Source organism: Chiloscyllium plagiosum, unplaced genomic scaffold (genome assembly GCF_037043375.1).
Source record: "Chiloscyllium plagiosum isolate Xiang-an unplaced genomic scaffold, Cpla_swu_hap1 HiC_scaffold_10, whole genome shotgun sequence".
Lineage (NCBI taxonomy): Eukaryota > Metazoa > Chordata > Chondrichthyes > Orectolobiformes > Hemiscylliidae > Chiloscyllium > Chiloscyllium plagiosum.
This window is the reverse complement of record NW_028270148.1, coordinates 60272615-60291064: the sequence shown is the minus strand read 5'-3', so window position 1 is coordinate 60291064 and position 18450 is coordinate 60272615. Positions and strand designations below refer to the sequence as shown.

The 18450-nt window shown below is 39.7% G+C and overlaps 1 protein-coding gene across 2 annotated transcripts in view; it reads left to right on the top strand.

Annotated features, from left to right (window-relative positions):
- Nucleotides 1-18450, top strand: part of LOC122552867 (proteasome activator complex subunit 4-like) — a 194689-nt gene that overhangs the window by 74679 nt on the left and 101560 nt on the right. For both annotated transcript variants that reach the window (XM_043695950.2, XM_043695948.2), the window contains 8 exons: nucleotides 2763-2827; nucleotides 7307-7457; nucleotides 8294-8392; nucleotides 9051-9120; nucleotides 11729-11796; nucleotides 12235-12450; nucleotides 12643-12800; nucleotides 17357-17452. In XM_043695950.2, coding sequence (XP_043551885.2) covers nucleotides 2763-2827; nucleotides 7307-7457; nucleotides 8294-8392; nucleotides 9051-9120; nucleotides 11729-11796; nucleotides 12235-12450; nucleotides 12643-12800; nucleotides 17357-17452 — 923 coding nt within the window. The remainder of the gene's footprint in view (nucleotides 1-2762; nucleotides 2828-7306; nucleotides 7458-8293; nucleotides 8393-9050; nucleotides 9121-11728; nucleotides 11797-12234; nucleotides 12451-12642; nucleotides 12801-17356; nucleotides 17453-18450) is intronic.

Sequence of the window (18450 nt, the reverse complement as noted above, 5' to 3'; positions counted from 1 at the left end):
TTTTTTTGGGTAAAGTTTTTTTTTAATTGCGTGTGGACTGAGATCAGATATACTTGAAAACCAAGGATTGTGGAGAACAAGTGACTGAAACTCATTGTAAGTGGCATTTGGCCTGCTGCTATGATGCTGGAAGTCTGTTACCACCACCCCCCTCCCATCTCTCAAACTTGTTGGGTCATGCATCTAGAAATAGTATTCCAGATAGATGCTTGTCTTGCAGATGTATTGAATCAATTTCGCTAAGGACGTAAATTGCTCTGGAGCATATGTTCTGTTCTACAGCTTCAGTATTGTCACCAAAGACCACAGCCCTTGTTGTTTCCAAATGCTTTTGGCTACCATATGTACTTGAGTAATAGTCAAATTTTCTTGACTACCTTTTGGTTAAATCTATGGGGTTGACTATTATTACTTTTGAAAGGCTGAAAATCATGCCTGTCAAAATTCATACTGTATTGTTAGCAGAAGCTCAATTGATCTCTAAACAAATAAAGCAAAAATTGAATTATGGTAATTCGGAAAACCGGGAGTGGAACACAGCAGCCAGTGGACTGGAAAATCAGGAGTGGAGCGGAACATCTTGCAGACTGGAAAGCTGGAGTGGGATGTGACGGCCAGCACACTGACTCATAAACGTTGATCTGTTTTCTGTGAAGAACTAGGGTCAACTTTTACATGGGACATATGGAAAATTCTAGGTTTTTTTTTTAGATTAGATTAGATTAGATTACATTACAGTGTGGAAACAGGCCCTTCGGCCCAACAAGTCCACACCGACCCGCCGAAGCGAAACCCACCCATACCCCTACATTTACCCCTTACCTAACACTACGGGCAATTTAGCATGGCCAATTCACCTGACCCTGCACATCTTTTGGACTGTGAGAGGAAACCGGAGCACTTATTTGACCAAACATAGGGGTCGACTATTACTAAAATATACAGAACAATCTTAATTATCCGAACATCACTTGTCTGAATTTCAGATTATCTGAACAAGATCTCAAGGTCCAGTAAAAACTCTACCCATTATCCAAACTGTTATCCGAACAAAATACTCCCCGTCCGTCTCGTTTGGCTAATTGAAGTTGTTCTGTAAATGGTATTTCTCGTTTTCATGTGGAGTGAATGAAGGGTCTGGAGATTGGCATCTGTTGTCTTGGGGATTTCATGAGGATGCCGAGATGGATCATTTGCTAAGCACTACTGACTTGTTTGCAAATGCACCATTTAGCCGTGTCTTTTGGGCTAACATGGGGCTTTCCCATCCTAAAGGATGGGGATGTTTGTGGAACCCCCTCATTCAGTTACTAATAGATCACTGCAGTTCATAACTGGATACAGCAGAACTGATTGTGGGACCATTTTCCTTGCTATTGCTTCACCAGGTGGCTATCTTGTTTTTAGGTTGTCAAACTTGGAACTGAAGTTATGACTTACAAGGCAACAATTAATCCAACACTTCTGGGGACTTAGACAATTTAGAGCAGATATATCAAAGTTTTTTTTATTTAAGTTACTTCACACAATTTTCCAAATCTCATGTCAAGAAAGGAGGTCAAAAGCAGCACCTTGTACCAAGTCAATATTCTCAACATTGAGGCACTAATCACAAAGCCACCTCTGCTTGGCAGGTCATTTTGTTCGTTTGTCTGACAGTAGTTTAGGTGTGATACCTCTTACAGACAAGCACTCTTCTATCTTTTGCGCAAGGGCTGAATTTTGCATTTCCCTGGGTGTGAGTTACAGTTGGTTGATGGTGTAAAATTGGGCACAATGCAAATACCCTCAGCCCCTGTTCCATTTTTGCATGTGAATGGTTTTGGGTAGCCAGCTTTGCATGGGCCACTTGTTTCCGTTTGTCTAGCCTGGACCTGAAAATTCTCTGACGCACCTCCAACTTGCCTTGGTGTTTGGCTTCTGCACTCATCTCCACTGGGGACTGAATACAGTCACAACAGTATTGCTGGGAGCAGTGAGCAGCTGACCATATGACTGGGAATGGTAGGCCCTGTATAAGTCATTTTAACTGACCACTGATTAAGTTGAAGCAAGGTGTGGTTCTCCTCATTAGTTGTGGGCTTGAGTAGAAGTATGGGATGTCAATGCAGTGTAAAATTCCCTGCCAAAGAATTACATTTTAACTGGGACAACTGTTTTCCCTGACCCAATAAAACTGTCCCCTAGCAAAAAAATCAACCCTTTCAAGAAGGAAAATGGGTATAAAGTGAGAGTGAGGGGACACAAAAATCTTAATATGAAAAAAAATTTTAGTTCATTCATGGGATGTGGGTTTCACTAACTACACCAGCACTATTGCCCATCCCTAACTGACCTTGAATGTAGTTGATCTACCTTCTTGATCAGCCATTGTCCTTGGGGGTTGATCAAAGCCACAATGTTGTTAGGAGGGAGTTCCAAGATTTTGACAGTGACAGTGAAGAACCACCAGTATACTTTCAACTCTGGATAGAATATGGCTTGGAGTAGAACATACAGGTTGCGTTGTTCTCATCCATCTGACCTTGTCCTTCCAAGCAGAAGTCACAGGCTTGGAAGGAGCAGGAGTGAGTGGAACAGCCAGTGATGTACATTGCTGCCAACATACAACAGCGGTGCAGAGTGCAAATGTTGAAAGTGTTTGGCGGGGTGCCACTCAAGTGGGCTACTTTGTTCTGTTGTGATTCTGCTTGAACTGTGTTTATAAAATCTTTTTAATTTATGTCTTTACCTGAAATGGCATACTTTTTCTTCTATTTTAGGTAGAGAGGGAGCTTTGCTCAGCCACAGCTGAATTTGAAGATTTTGTTCTTCAGTTTATGGACAGGTACATCTAAGATTTATGAATCATTAGAGTAACACTTCACAAATTGTTTGTTAAATAAATTCTAAATTAGATTGGTAGCAAATTTATAAATTCCTTCCTAAAAGTCTGACAAATATCTGTTTCAGATTAACAACTGTAAATGTCAACATATGCAAGCAAATAGAATTAAAATTAAGTTTACTGTCATGTTTACTCAAGAACAGGGATGCAGGAGTACAGTGAAAAATGTACAGTCACCATTTCTGGTGCCATCTAAGGTACAATGTAGAAAAATGAATAAGTTACAAGTCAAACGTTACAGTTGTTTTCAGTATAAAGTGGGAAAAAAATAAAGAATTAGAGCCCTCCTTTAGCCATGGACCACAATGTACGCAGTTCCAGTTTATCATAACATGGAAATTAAGCTTAAATGGAGGTATATTGAATTATGCAGATCTTGGGGAGGCGAACAAAGCATACAGTGTCTAAATTATTTTTTATATTCCTTTGGAATAAACAGGTTGCATTGATGTGCCAATTGGTGGTTTTTTTTATCAAAGTGGTCCCTCCCCTTAAGGAGATGTTATCAACTCAGATGCACACATAATTAGTCACAGCAATTGAAACAGGAAGCGGGTGTCTTAATTTGCATATTCACAAAAATGAACTTTTCAAATGTGAATCAATTGCCAATTAGATTAGATGATAGCATTTTCAACGTTATGCATTAATGTTTCAGATATTGTGTAAAGTCAAATGACCATTCTTGCTGACTATTTTATCCATTTTCTGAACAAATCTAAGCTGCACAGTGCTTTTTTTTAACTTTAGTATCTTTGCCAAGTTCAGCATTTATTGTCCTTTATTGGCCTTGAGGAGGTGGTGGTGAATTGCCATCTTAAGCCATTGCTGTTTTTAATGTTTGTATAAGTGAAATCAGAGTTGAAATCATTTTAATGAATTGATAGACTTCTATTAAAGTCTTGGGCAATTGGGTAGGTTGGATAATGAGTGATCCGTCTGCTATCTCAATTATAATTACAAACAGATAAACACAGTGGTCCAGCAGTTGCAAAAAGCCTACAATCTGTGGCAATGAAAACAAATATCTTCTGAAGTGTCCTCTGAAATAAACACGAACACAAACATAATCATGTTAAATGTAGCTGTATGTGTAATACTGAATGATAAGGAAATTGATGTTAAGTTCATGATTTCAGAATGAACTGTGTAAGTAACTGTTAGTAGACTAATAAAATAAACAAGAAACTCAGGAATAGACCATGTAGCCCCTCAAGTCTATTCCATTTTATCATGATCAAATGTACATCTCAGTGACTTACCGTATATCGCTTGATACCATATTTCACAAAAATACTATTGATTTTAGCTTTGATGTTTAGTCACTTAGATACTCCATAACCTTTTGGATGAAGAGTATTTCAGATTTTTGCTGTCCTGCATATTCAGAAGGATGCATTTTCTGTGCCAAATGGCCAAGTCCTAATTTTAAGGTACTGTCTCCTTGTTCCGCATTACCTTCCCACAGGAAATATTATGATTGTACCCTAAGTAGTTATTGTCATTCTAAACCTGCTTGATTTGGGAAACTCCATACCTTTTAACTCAAATAAATATTAGTTTATGCAACTGATATTCATTAAGTGTTGAATTCTCTACTGGTTGCTCGATGTAATTTTCTTCGAATCAGTTCTGAATGTGCAAACTCAGCAATATATGGAAATCTTTGGGTTGTTAAGGACGCAACACTGATTTTCCTAGGCAGATGGCAGAGAATGTAAAACTGGCCAGAAATGTGTGACACATGAGAGGACATTTGTTTTAATTGCCACAGATTGTAGACTTTTAGCACTGTTTTTTTGCAACTGCTGAGCAATAAAGTTGATGAATTTGTCATTTATTTAAATTAACAATAGCAGTGGTGCAGGTGTCTGATGCCACTCAGTTCTTCCTCAACACTGAATTCTTCTAATGTGTGCTAATTGTTTTTGATTAATTTCTTCCTTATTTAGCAGCTTTTCATGTACTATTGGAAGCATGTTCACTGAGTTTGTAGGCCATCATCAGTAAAGTGATAGAAGGTGATGTCGATAGTGCTTAGTGACCAAAGTTTGGGTTCCTGCAGGGCCACTTGGCTCCTGACCTCATGACAGCCTTAGTTCAAGCATGGACAGAAGAGCTGAATTCTGGAGGGGAGCTGAGAGTGATGGCCTTTGACACCAAAGCTGTATTTGACGGAGTGTGGCAGCAAGGAGTCCTAACAAAACTAGAATCACTGGATATCGGGGGCAAACTCTCCACTGGTTGGAGTCATACCTAGAACTTAGGAAGGTGGTTGTTGGAGGTCAGTCATTTCAGTTCCAGGACATCTCTACAGGAGTAGTGTGCTTGGTCCAATCATGTTCAGCTGCTTCATCAACGACCTTTCTTCTTCATAAGGTCAGATGTGGAAATAGTCACCGATAATTACACAATGCTCACCACCATTCATGATGACCCAGATATTGAAACAGTCAATGTTCAAATGCATCAAGGTTTGGACAATATCCAGACTTGGGTTGACCAATGACAAGTAACATTTGTGCCACACAAATGATAGGAAATGACCATCTCCAATAAGAGACAATCTAACTAGCACTCCTTGACATTCAATGGTGTATTCGTCACTGAATTCAACATCCTGGGGGTTACCATTGTTCAGAAACTCAACTGGATTCATCACATAAACATAATGGCTACAGAAGCAGGTTAGAGGCTAGGAATACTGTAGTGAGTAACTCACCACCTGAGTTCCCAAAGCTTGTCCACCATCTTTAAGGCATCAGTGAGAAATGTAATGGAATACTCCCCTCTTGCCAGGATGATTGGAGCTGCCAATACACTCAAGAAATTTGACATCATCTAGGGCCAAACGGGTCATTTAATTGGCAACACATGCATAAGCATCCACTCCCTTGCTCCGTATTGGCAGCATGTCTAGAAGAAATTCAAAGATCCTTGGAAAACAATTTCCGAACCCACAGTCATCTCAAAGGACATGGGCTGCACACACATGGGAACACCACCTGCAAGTTCCTTCCAAGTCACTCACCATCCTGATTTGAAAGTATATTGCTGTGTCTTCACTTGTTGGATCAAACTCCTGGAATTCCCTCTCTCATGGCATGGTGGGTCTACTTAGAAAACATGGACTGAAGCGGTTCAACAAGGCAGCTCACTATCAACTTCACAAGGCAACTAGGGATGGACAATAAATACTGGCTAGCCAGAAATTCCTTGGCTCACAAATTAATAAAAACAAAGTCCAAGTGGGTTGTCACTTAAAGTCAAAACAATTTCTTGGATAGGAATATGTTGACTTTCCAGATAATCAGGCTTGTCCTGATTTATTCAAATATTTTAAGCAGCTGGAGCAAAGACCAATGGATATGTAATAAAAATAGCATAGTACTTTTAAATCTGACAGCAACTGTCAAGCAAGAAACGAGAAGTTAGCATTTCATGTTTGGTGATCCTTTATGAATTTAGATTACATTGCAGTGTGGAAACAGGCCCTTCGGCCCAACAAGTCCACACCGACCCGCCGAAGCGAACCCACCCATACCCCTACATTTACCCCTTACCTAACACTATGGGCAATTTAGTTTGGCCAATTTAGCTGACCCTGCACATCTTTGTGACTGTGGGAGGAAACCGGAGCACCCGGAGGAAACCCACGCAGACACGGGGAGAACGTGCAAACTCCACACAGTCAGTCGCCTGAGGCGGGAATTGAACCCGGGTCTCTGGCGCTGCGAGGCAACAGTGCTAACCACTGTGCCACCGTGCCGCCCACAATTTATCCCTAAAGTCAACATACTCCAGTATTCAGTGACCCTCTGCATGAGAATCACTGCCTCCCAAAATAGGGTGGCACGATGGCTCACTGGATAGCACTGCTTATCACAGCGCCAGGGACCAGCGTGTGCAACTGTCTGTGTGTGGGGTTTGCACAATTTCCCTGTATCTGTGTGGGTTTCTAATGGTTCTGTGGTTTCGTACTACTGTCCAAACATGCAGTTTAGGTGGATTGGCCATGCTAAATTATCTGTGTCCAGTGATGTGCAGGATAGGTGGTTAGCCATGGTGATGTGAGGTTATGGGAATAGGGTAGCATGCTGGGTATGGGTGGGATGCTCTTAGGAGGACCAAATGGCCTTTTTCTGCACTGTAGGAATTCTGAGATTCACTGTATGAAGTCACTTTCCATGTTTCTAAACAATTAAGGATAAGTATCATCTGTCTCTTGCAGTTTTTGTTTTTACTGCATCATGTTTCCATAGTTTCCAAGTCTCAGTCATACAATTTTGATTTGATTAAACTCCATTTGAGCTGTTTTTCTACTGGAGTGATTAACCAAAAGATTCATTTTCTTCAGTGTATAGAGAATTGAATGGCTGAATACTTTAGTGTACTTACATCTGTTTTGTTTGGGTTTAGATGTTTTGCTTTGATTGAAATTAGTACACTGGAACAAACAAGAGAAGAGACAGAAACTGAGAAGATGACTCATTTGGAAAGCTTGGTGGAATTGGGACTCTCTTCAACGTTTAGTACAGTTCTCACACAGTGCTCCAAAGAGATTTTTCTGGTATATTGATTCCAATCATACCTAGTTAGTTATCTGTAAATCTATTAGAAGGAAGTGTTGTATTGTGGTTTATAAAAATTTTTTGCTTTCACCCAGAGCTTTGTTTCTCTTGCTGTCCTTAATGTAGAAGATTATCTATGAAGCAACAACTAGATATATAGTTACAATGCTATTTAGCAACAAAACTTATTAGTTTAGTTATAATGTAAATTTAGTTTTGTTGCAGAAATAAACTTAGTTCTATGTGGTTGGAAAATCTCAATTTTATATGATGCTTGCGCCCTCAAGGCCTTCATTAAAATAATTACTTTCTAGTTTGAAAAAATTCTAATTATGATCTGAATGTGTTTTGCAATTGGCAAAAAAAGCAAAGGCACTAAATTGAGTATTTGAAGTTGGGAGCATGGTTTGTGCACTAGTTCTTGTCAACAATTGCCAAATAAGTTACAGTGCCTCATTGAAATAAAAGGTCATGCTCAACAGAAAAGATTGAGGTGACGTTGGTTTCATGAATCACCTGCCTGTTTTTGCCCAAGTGGCACCAACATAGAGATGTTTTTAATGTCCCAGATGCACTCCAGTTTATTACAGTATTTATGACCATTAGTTTTGATTAACTATAAATATAAAGCTAGTATATGCCAGTGTGAGATAATCTGAGCATTTTATGCGCAAATCAGCAAGAACACTCAGTGTAACTATGCTAGTTTTCTTAAAACCATGCTGGTTCTTATCATACTTTCTGGAAGAGTAGAAGGTAACAAAGGAAAAGATAACTTGTTTTAGCAGAACAAGCGTATCTAATGTTGTAATCGGTTTATCCTATTTAATTGTAGGTTGCTTTGGATAAGGTGTTTAACTTTGCTACAACCAATATTTTTGAAACCCGTGTTGCTGGCAGAATGGTGGCAGACATGTGTCGGGCAGCTTCTAAGGTTTGTAATTATTAGAATTGTTGTAATAGATAAGGGATTGCAAATTGATTTCATCTAGAAATCATTTAAATTATGGTCACCTTCATACAGTGCAACATGTTTTTTTGAAAATGCAGCGCTTTGCATCAGTTTCTGATTGACAAGCCCTGCTTTTTGACATGGTCGTGCATCTACTCCAGGAGGGGATGGGGTATCAATCATTCAATTGTACAAGCTAATAGTTACTCGATTTCTTGCTCTCTGTTGGCTTTAACGAAAGCTGTTGTTATAATCCTGACCCAGCTTTGTAAGAGTGCCTCTGTACCATTTGTCTGAAAATATATTGTATGATTTCGGCTGCAATAATGAATGCTGCATCTAAATAACATTCACTTTCTCTAGAAAGACATTGTGTTGTTGAAATGGTAGTGCCATGGAAGATCTGGATGGCCTTTGTAATTGCTCCATTTAGACAAATGATGCATCATTGTAGCAGCTATCTGTAATATTTATGAAAGTTTGCAAAATGGTCTGCTTTTACTGGAATAAGATTGAATTGCATGAATGAGAGACTGGAGAAATACTGAATGTTTGCTATTAACTGCACTTGAAAACTGCAATAAAAAACGCTTGCTTTGACATCTCTGAAATGCAGTTAATTTTCTTATTTACTTTCCAGTGTCGTCCTGCAGCCGCTCTAAAGCGATTTGTACCACATTGCTGCAATGTAATAGCCCAACTAACTATCAGTAAGTATTAACGTTTTACTGCAAGTCGATGACACTAATTATGTGGTAATTATGAATTTGAACGTGTATCTTAAAGTGCTGAGAAGTTGTTCAGAACGAATTTATATTTGGAAGGAGGATGCTGGATAAAGATTATGCTGAGTTTTCAGTGCAAGTTGTTTCAACTTGCATGAGGGCGAGATGTCAATTCAGATGTGCATAGGTGTTTGCAGTATCTTTGGTATAATTCATTCCCTTATTTTCAATGTACGAGGCATCATTATTCCAATGTTAAGTGAATATATTAACTATTCCAAACCTAGTAGGACCAAACAATTCCACTTCTTGTTTTTCAATGTTCTCAAGACTTCAGTTCATATTGTGATGACAGTACTAAGTCCTTAAATTGAATTATTAAAGTTGTTCAACATCAGACTGGGTGTCATTTCTAGTCTTAACATTATAGTTTAAAATTATGTTTGCTGTCTTACCATCCTTTTTACTTATTTGTTTTAATTTTATAGTTTTTTTTTTCACATTGATTTAAAACTTTAGTATGCTCCACTGTATAAGTAAATACCGAACCCTCTAAGTTTAAAGAGCTGAAATTTCTAAGTATTGCAATGATAATGGGTGTTGTGGAAGGACACCAATCCATTTGGCTACACAAAGCTCAGTATCCTATTTACATCAGAATTTCTAATTATTTTCAGCAATCTCTTATTGCTCTAAGAATGGACTTCCTTTGTCCAAAACCGGACCTTTTTTAAATGGAAAAAGTACCTCTCTTTGAGTAAGTCAAAGATTGGTCTGATCAACGTATTGTCTAGGAAACCAGATAAATCTTTAAAGCAACAAAATCAGAAATTGCTGGGAAAATTCAGCAGGTCTAGCAGCATCTTTAGAGAGAAAGCATAGTTAACATTTCTGTTCCAATGGTTCTCCTTAAAGTTTTCTGAAGAAGCATCACTGCACCCGAAATATTAACTCTGCTTTTTCATCACAGATGCTGCCAGACCTGCTGAGTTTTCCCAGCATTTTCTGTTTTCTAGCATCCACATGATTTAAAGACGTTTTTCTTTTTTTTTTAAAAAAAGTTGACAGGTGCTTAAACACCAGGTGAGGTGTCCTCTAATAAGCATGTGATATCAGAATAAATCGTCAGCTGTGTCTCTCTTTCTAAAATAAGTATGCCACAATGTTAGGTAATGTCCATTAAATTGTGCACACAAATTTTGTTTCTTCTAACTGTCTGGTCTGTAAAGTTTGTGCGACCATATACCCTGGGCAGCAACACATGATTAGAAACTGGAGTGGCTAATATATTACGGCAACAAATTTCAGAATGGAAGGATGTGATACCAAATATGTTTACATACGTGTAAATATGATTATACCTTGTCTGTTGATATCAGGTATCTGAATTGATCCAAGTTTTTCAAAATTGTTTCATAAATGGAAGGCTGTGCCTAAACGAATCAAATTTCTGAGAAAAATGTACAGAAAGGACATGTGAAAAAGTGGTGTGGGTTTGGTTCTTTAGCTTTTAAATGCTTTTCCAAGCAATCAGAGAGAGCTTTAGATTAGATTAGTTAGATTAGATTAGATCACTTACAGTGTGGATGCAGGCCCTTCGGCCCAACAAGTCCACACTGATCCTCCGAAGAGCAACCCACCCAGACCCATTCCCCTACACTTACCCCTTCACCTAACACTGCGGGCAATTTTAGCATGGCCAATGCATCTAACCTGCACACTTTTGGACCGTGGGAGGAAACCGAAGCACCCGGAGGAAACCCACTCAGACACGGGGAGAACGTGCAAACTCCACACAGACAGTTGCCTGAGGCGGGAATTGAACCCGGGTCTCTGGCGCTGTGAGGCAGCAGTGCTAACCACTGTGCCATCGTGCCGTCTCTAGCAAAGATCTAGTTTGGACTGTTGAATTAGGGAAAATATGACACAAAATTGGTTTGAGGCTAGAAAACAAAAGATAAGGGTGCATGGCTGTTTTCTAGAGTGTAAAGATATGTGTACTCTTTTGGTAGTGTCTGGTGAGACTGTTGCTTTTCACCTGAAATCTGAACGTGGGAGTAAAAAGATAACCGAAAAATTATCTGGCATAAGTTGAGGTCTCATAACAGCTTACAATATCCTAGAAGGCTAAGAGGGCATTGACAGGCTAACAGGACTGCTAGAAGTAGTCAGACACAAATCGCTATTGAGATATGTGGTGTGAAGGAGAAAGTGAGGTCTGCAGATGCTGGAGATCAAAGTTGAAACTTGATTGCTGGAACAGCACAGCAGGTCAGGCAGCATCCAGGGAACAGGAGATTCGACGTTTCGGGCACAGGCCCTTCTTCAGGAATGGTGTGAAGACATACATGCATTCTAGAAATGAGAAAAATGAACTGCACCTCCTTGCAATGATAATGGAAGCAGAACAAAATCTTAAGAACTTGGACCATCTGTTGGAGAAATTAAAGGGCTTTTTTTCCTGGAAAGATGGTCTAAATCTTACCACATTGCTTTTCTCATCTGCCTTGAGAGTTTGATTGAATGTAAATCTGTTGTTTGGGAGGGGGGTTTATAAAATATGAAACATGTAACACATTTTTGTTCTTTGTAGATGATGATGTGTTCCAGGAACAGGAGTTAGATAAGGAACTACTTTGGAATCTCCAATTGTTATCCGAGGTAAATATTAAAAATGAATCATAACCTGTAGAGGTGAAGAAACGTATCTCAAAGAAGATAATGGTAATTGTCCTGTGTTACATTCATGACAGTATTAAAAAATTTTTTTTTTGCTTCTCTCTTTCGGTTGGTTCTGTTTTAGAGCCCCTCATCTGACACTTTGTTTGGACTTTTTTGTTAACTCCCTTTCATAAAGTCGAGTTCCGAAAATGTAGGAACTGAACTTGGGCTCCCATTATGTGTTATAATTTAGTATTACCAGATGTTCTATCATGTGATGAGTATATCAAGACTAGCTATCTGGGTAACTTGGAACCAAAATGGAAGAGAACATAGTCAAAAGCATAAATATTAGTTAAATGTTCTTAACTTTACTTTGGAAAATTAAAAGTCATTTTGAATTTACATGGCTTCAAGATAGACGGTTACTTTTTTCAGATAACACGTGTAGATGGTGATAAGTTGCTACCTTACAAGGACCAACTTATAAAGATTCTACAAAGAACACTGCACCTGAAATGTAAGCAGGGATATATTCTCGCTGGAAACCTGTTGCATCATCTACTTCGTTCAACTACACTAATCTATCCGACAGAGTACTGCAGTGTGCCAGGTGGTTTTGATAAAGCTTTCACAGAGTACTTGCCAATTAAGGTATACATTCATAATTTAAAAATATGATAAAGATGTATCCATCTAGTTTTATTTTTGATTATACCACAGCAAAATACAACATTGCATATATGTATTGTATTGATCAATTTGAATGTCTTTACTGAGTCATTGAATTTACACAATGTACATTTTATCACTCCATCTCTCCCTTTCACCAAAACATGTTTGTAGGATTGGGGAAGACCTGGAAACCTGTGGAAGTTAGGAATTCAGTGGCATGTGGCTTCTCCTGAGGAGATCAACTTTGCATACTATCTGTTGGACAACTTTCTACAGCCAGAACTGCGCAAGCTGCAGCAGTATGCCGGTGGAGATATAGAAATGTCAAGGTTTGTTGTCACAAACGTGACAATGACATTCTTTTGAGAGCAGCTTGGGAATGGAAGGGTTAGGTGGGAGAGAAAGAGATGGATGGCTACAGTAAAATAATACTTTAAAAAATGGACTTTTCACATTCCTTTGCTAAAGTTATTCCAAACTAGGCAAAGTAATATAGGATTTTGTAGTTAGCATGGAAGTTACTTGGACTAGAGTCAGAGTCATAGAGATGTATAACACAAACAGACCCTTCAGTCCAACTCATCCATACTGACCAGATATCCTAAATTAATCTAGTCCCATTTGCCTGCACTTGGCCCATATTCCTCTAAACCCTTCCTATTCATACACCCATCCAGATGCCTTTTTTAAATGTTGTAATTGTACCAGCCGCCTCCACTTCCTTTGGCAGCTCAATCCAGTCATGCACCATCCTGTGCATTAAAAGTATCCCTTAGGTCCCTTTTAAATCTTTCCCTTCTCTCCGTAAAGATGAGACCAAGTGTCACTCTAGTTCTGGATTCCCACCACCCCAAGGGAAAGACCTGGTCCTCACCTTCCACCCCCACCAACCACCCCTGGTCCTCACCTTCCACCCCACCAACCTCCGCATAAATCGCATCATCCACCGACATTTCGGCCACCTCCAAACGGATCCCACCACCAGGGATATATTTTCCTCCCCACCCCTGTTCGCTTTCTGCAAAGACTGTTCCCTCTGCGACTACCTGGTCAGGTCCACCCCCGCCTACCCCAAACAACCCACCTTCCCCTCCTGGTACCTTCCCCTGCCACCACAGGAATTGCAAAACCTGCACCCACCCCTCCCCGCTCACATCCACCGAAGTTTCACCTGCACTTCCACACGTCATTTATTGTATCCGTTGCTCCCAATGTCGTCTCCTCTACATTGGGGAGACAGTGTGACTTCTGGCAGAGCGCTTCAGAGAACATCTCCAGGACACCCATACCAATGAACCCCACTGCCCCATGGCCAAACACTACAACTCCCCCTTCCCACTCTGCCGAGGACATGCAGGTCCAGGGCGCCTCCACCGTCACTTCCTTACCACCTGACGCCTGGAGGAACAATGTCTCATTTTCCGTCTCAGGACCCTTCAATCCCATGGCATCAATGTAGACTTCACCAGTTTGCTCATTTCCACTCCACCCACCTTACCCCAGTTCCAACTTCCAGCTGAGCACAGTCCGCATGACCTGTCCCACCTGTCAACCTTCCTTCCCACCTATCTGCTCCACCTATCTGACCGACCTATCACCTTCACCCCCACCTCCATCCACCTATTGCACCTTCTCCCCAGTCCAACCCCCCTCCCATTTATCTCATCACCCCTGAGGCTCCCAGGCTTTTACCTGAAACGTTGATTTTCCTGCTCAGATGCTTCCTGACCTGGTGTGCTTTTCCAGCACTACTCTAATCTTGACCCTGTCTATTTACCCTACAGATGCCCCTCATAGAGATGTACAGGATGGGAACAGACCCTTCGGTCCAACCCATCCATGCTGACCAGATATCCCAACCCAATCTAGTCCCACCTGCCAGGACCCGGCCCATGTCCCTCCGAACCCTTCCTATTCATATACCCATCCAAATGCCTCTTAAATGTTGCAGCCTCCACAACTTCCTCTAGCAGCTCATTCCATACACGTACCACCTTCTGCATTGCCCCTTAGGTCTCTTTTATATTTTTTCCCCCTTCACCCTAAACCAATGCCCTCTAGTTCTGGACTCCCCAACCCAAGAAAAAGACTTTGCCTATTTACCCTATCCATGCCCCTCATAATTTTGTAAATTATAAGGTCACCCCTCAGCCTCCAATGCTCCAGAGGAAACAGCCTCAGCCTGTTCAGCCTCTCCCTATAGCTCAAATCCTCCAACCCTGGCAACATCCTTGTCAGTCTTTTCTGAACCCTTTCAAGTTTCACAACATCTTTCCGGTAGGAAGGAGACCAGAATTGCACGCAATATTCTAACAGAGGCCTAACCAATTTCCTGTACAGCCGCAACATGACTCTTCAACTCCTGTACTCAATACTCTGACCAATAAAGGAAAGCATACCAAATGCCGCCTTCACTATCCTATCTACCTGCGATTCCACTTTCAAGGAGCTATGAACCTGCACTCCAAGGTCTCTTTGTTCAGCAGCACTCCCTGGGACCTTACCATTAAGTATATAAGTCCTGCAAAGATTTGCTTTCCCAAAATGCAGCACCTCGCATTTACCTGAAGTAAACTCCATCTGCCACTTCTCAGCTTCTAGTTATGAGTCATAGGGCATGGGGACAGGCCCTTCGGTCTAGCTACAGAACAACCTCGGTTATCCAAACATTGATTATCCGAATTAAGATTATCCGAACAAGATCTCAAGGTTTTAATGCTTGGTTAAACTGTGTTATCCGAATGTCGATTATCCAAACAAAATACTCCTCGCCTGTGTCATTTCAGATTATTGAGGTTACCCTGTAGTCCATGCTGACCAGATGTCCCAAACTAAACTCGTTCCACTTGCCTGTGTTTGGCCCATATCCTTCCAAACCTTTCCTGTTCAAGTACTTATCCAAATATCTTTTAAATGTTGTAACTGTACTTGTATCCATCATTTCCTCTGGCAGTTATTCCATACATTAGCCACACTGTGTAAGAATGTCACCTCTTTTCTTTTTCAAAAGGTGCCCCATGACAGGAAGATAGAGGAATAAACTAATTCATTTAGAGTGGCAGTGCATACAGGCTAGTCAGAGCCAAAAGGTGCTGTTGATTTAGCAGGCTCCATAAACATCAGGGCTAATGAAAAAGTGGCATAGCAGCAAACTGCTTAAACATGACGATATGGAAAATCCATGTGTTTGGTCTGAAAGTACATAATGGTCAATAAGAAGAAAGGTCTTCTCTCATGTTAAAAAAAAGCCACCTAGCTTTGAAATCCCCCACCTTAAGGAAAACACCTTTGCTAATTACCTTTGCTGTGCTCCCCTCAATCATCTGAGAATTAGAGAAATTCCTTGCCAAGTCCAGACTTATAAATATTCCCTGCACTTGTAGCTGCTTTGTTTGTTCTGCATTGTATTCAGACTTCCACACAAATAGACTTGCAACTTGCAGACTGACTTTAGCTTTCTTCAAGGAAAGTGGCAAACACCATTGTTTTGATGGTAGACACAAAATCTAGCCAATGAAATTCAGAAAAAAATAATCACACTATTGTCCCTGTAGAATTAACCGATTCCAATAAAACTTACATGTAAATGAATTTTATACCTTCAACACTTTACTTTCTAGGATCACTCATATGATGTTTTTATTGTTTGTAGTACTTTCACATTATTTTCTGAGGATAACAATGGCTATACTGGACAAGTTTGATCTCAAACTGAAACCTGGCTTGATTGACTATAAATTTAATTCCTGCGATTTGTTTGCCATGGTCAGTTACTAAATATATTGATAAGAGACTGCCACTGTGCCTTTAACAGATAACATCAAAGTTCATTGCACACAAAATGGAAGCAACACAAAACTGTTCTACCCTGTGCAAGACTCTTTTGAAACAATCTTACTGCAAATATCAGAAATAAAAGATTCATCTTCAACACCAGCCTTACACATACTCCAACCTCACCCTGCTTCTACTTTAAAGTCCTTTATCAGTTGGTGCAATTCTGGTTTCTGAAGCTTTCTTCTTAATGACTTTTATATACTTTCAGACCAAACACATGGATTTTCCATATCATCATCTTCAAGCAGTTTTCTCCTATGCCACTTTTTCTTTAGCCCTGGTAAATGAACAACACCTTTTGGCTCTGACTAACCTGTATGCACTGTCATTCCAAATGAATTTGTTTTTTCCTCTGTCTTCCTGTCACGGGGCACCTTATTGTTAGGTTATAGCACTTATTGTTCACTCTTCTGTTCTTGTTCCTAATGCCACCGAGCAGTTCATCGCAAACTTTTTTTTTTGTAAGGCTGTAGCATCTCATTTAAAAAAAAATGTATGTATCAACAAACTTCAGACACCCCACTATTAGAACAAATCTGAAGTGAAACTATACTGTCTGCATTAAGAATGGAAAGACAGTTTTAGAAATAGAAAACCAGCTTAGTCAAACATAATTTCTCCACTTTAGAACTGATAATGTGTTATGAACCTACATCACAGGTTCAGAAAATTCTTTGCACAGCAATAGCTGGATTACAACTGCATTCAGTTATTGTAATTTACTCTTTTACTGGAAAAATAATTTAAAACCATTTATTTATTGATATTTTGATTGTTGCCTTGTTTAAAAAAGGTTCTGAAAAGGATTAGTTTGGCCTAAGTTGCTGCAATCTCTCTCATTAGTATTTGAATCAACAGTTGTCCTCATGACAAACTCGGCATGTAAACTGAGTTTAAAAATGCTCTTAAGAACATGTAGAATCAAAAGAATACCATATTTTATGCTTAAACATATGTGTGCCAAATCATGCTTCAAGCTAGTATAATTTTAAAGGCAAATAATTTAGAAATTCTGGAAAAAAAATTTGTTGTCTTTTATTTCCAACAGAGATGATGTACATCAGAGTTTGTGTATCGTGCAGAACTGCCTGATGGGCTCAGGGAGCCTGATGCCTTTCTTGGGAGGAGACCCCATTCGTGGCTTGTAAGCAAAATTAGTGCATGACATAAATAATTTCATTTAAAAGTATTTATTCTGAAAATCCTATCAGCATAGGTGAAATATTGGAGGTATCAGTACAGGTAATTTAAAGGTACCCCTGAGCAGGTCCTGTTTTAACACTTCTAATGGGACAGTCACGCAGAAGAGACGCAGAAGAAGTTAATGTTTGTTAGGCTATTTAAGAATGAGGTCAGGTTACAATTCTTCACTCAATGTAATGTAAGTCTGGAGTACTCGTTCCCGCAGCCCTTTTCTCACACAAAAGGCGACCAGCTGATATTAACTACATTTCAAAACTGGGATTGATAGATCTTGTGCAATGGTGTTGAGGATTACTGAATTGATGTGGATGGATGGAGTTAATGTACAAACAACGGTCATCTATTTAGATGGTGGAACATGCTCAAGAGATTGAATATCCTGCTGTCCTTCTCGTTTAATTATAATTCATAATTCCTCAAAGCTCTTTCTAAGGTGGTCTAATCTTAAAGTGATTTTGGAATATAATTCAGAAGAGCCTTTACTTATGGAAATCTGAAACTCTGCATTCAAAAAGTGATGGATTGAGTTGAATTTTTAAAGATAGAGGTCACACCTTTTTTTAGGGAAGGATATTGACTAAAATTGGGTAATTTAAATTAAATGGTATATTCCTGTTTCTAAGGTTAACTGCCATAGCAAGTACATAAAAGGTACTGAGTGTGTGACTATGCTGTGGCTTTGAGGACTGTTTTGTCCTTTTTTTTGAGAGAGGTTGAGGACAGGTAACGAGCAGGCTGAGAAGATAAAACAATTTGAGAGGCCTTGGGGTCTTTTAAAGTTGGAACAATAAAACCACTGAGTGGATGAGGTCAAGCTCTCAATAGTTCAGAATGTTCAGTAATCTTTCAGCAGTTGTTGCTGGCACCTCAGCAGGGTTGAAAGGTAGTGAATCTTTCCCGGCTGCTACATTCTTTCTCTGGAGTGCTACTGCTTGTGTC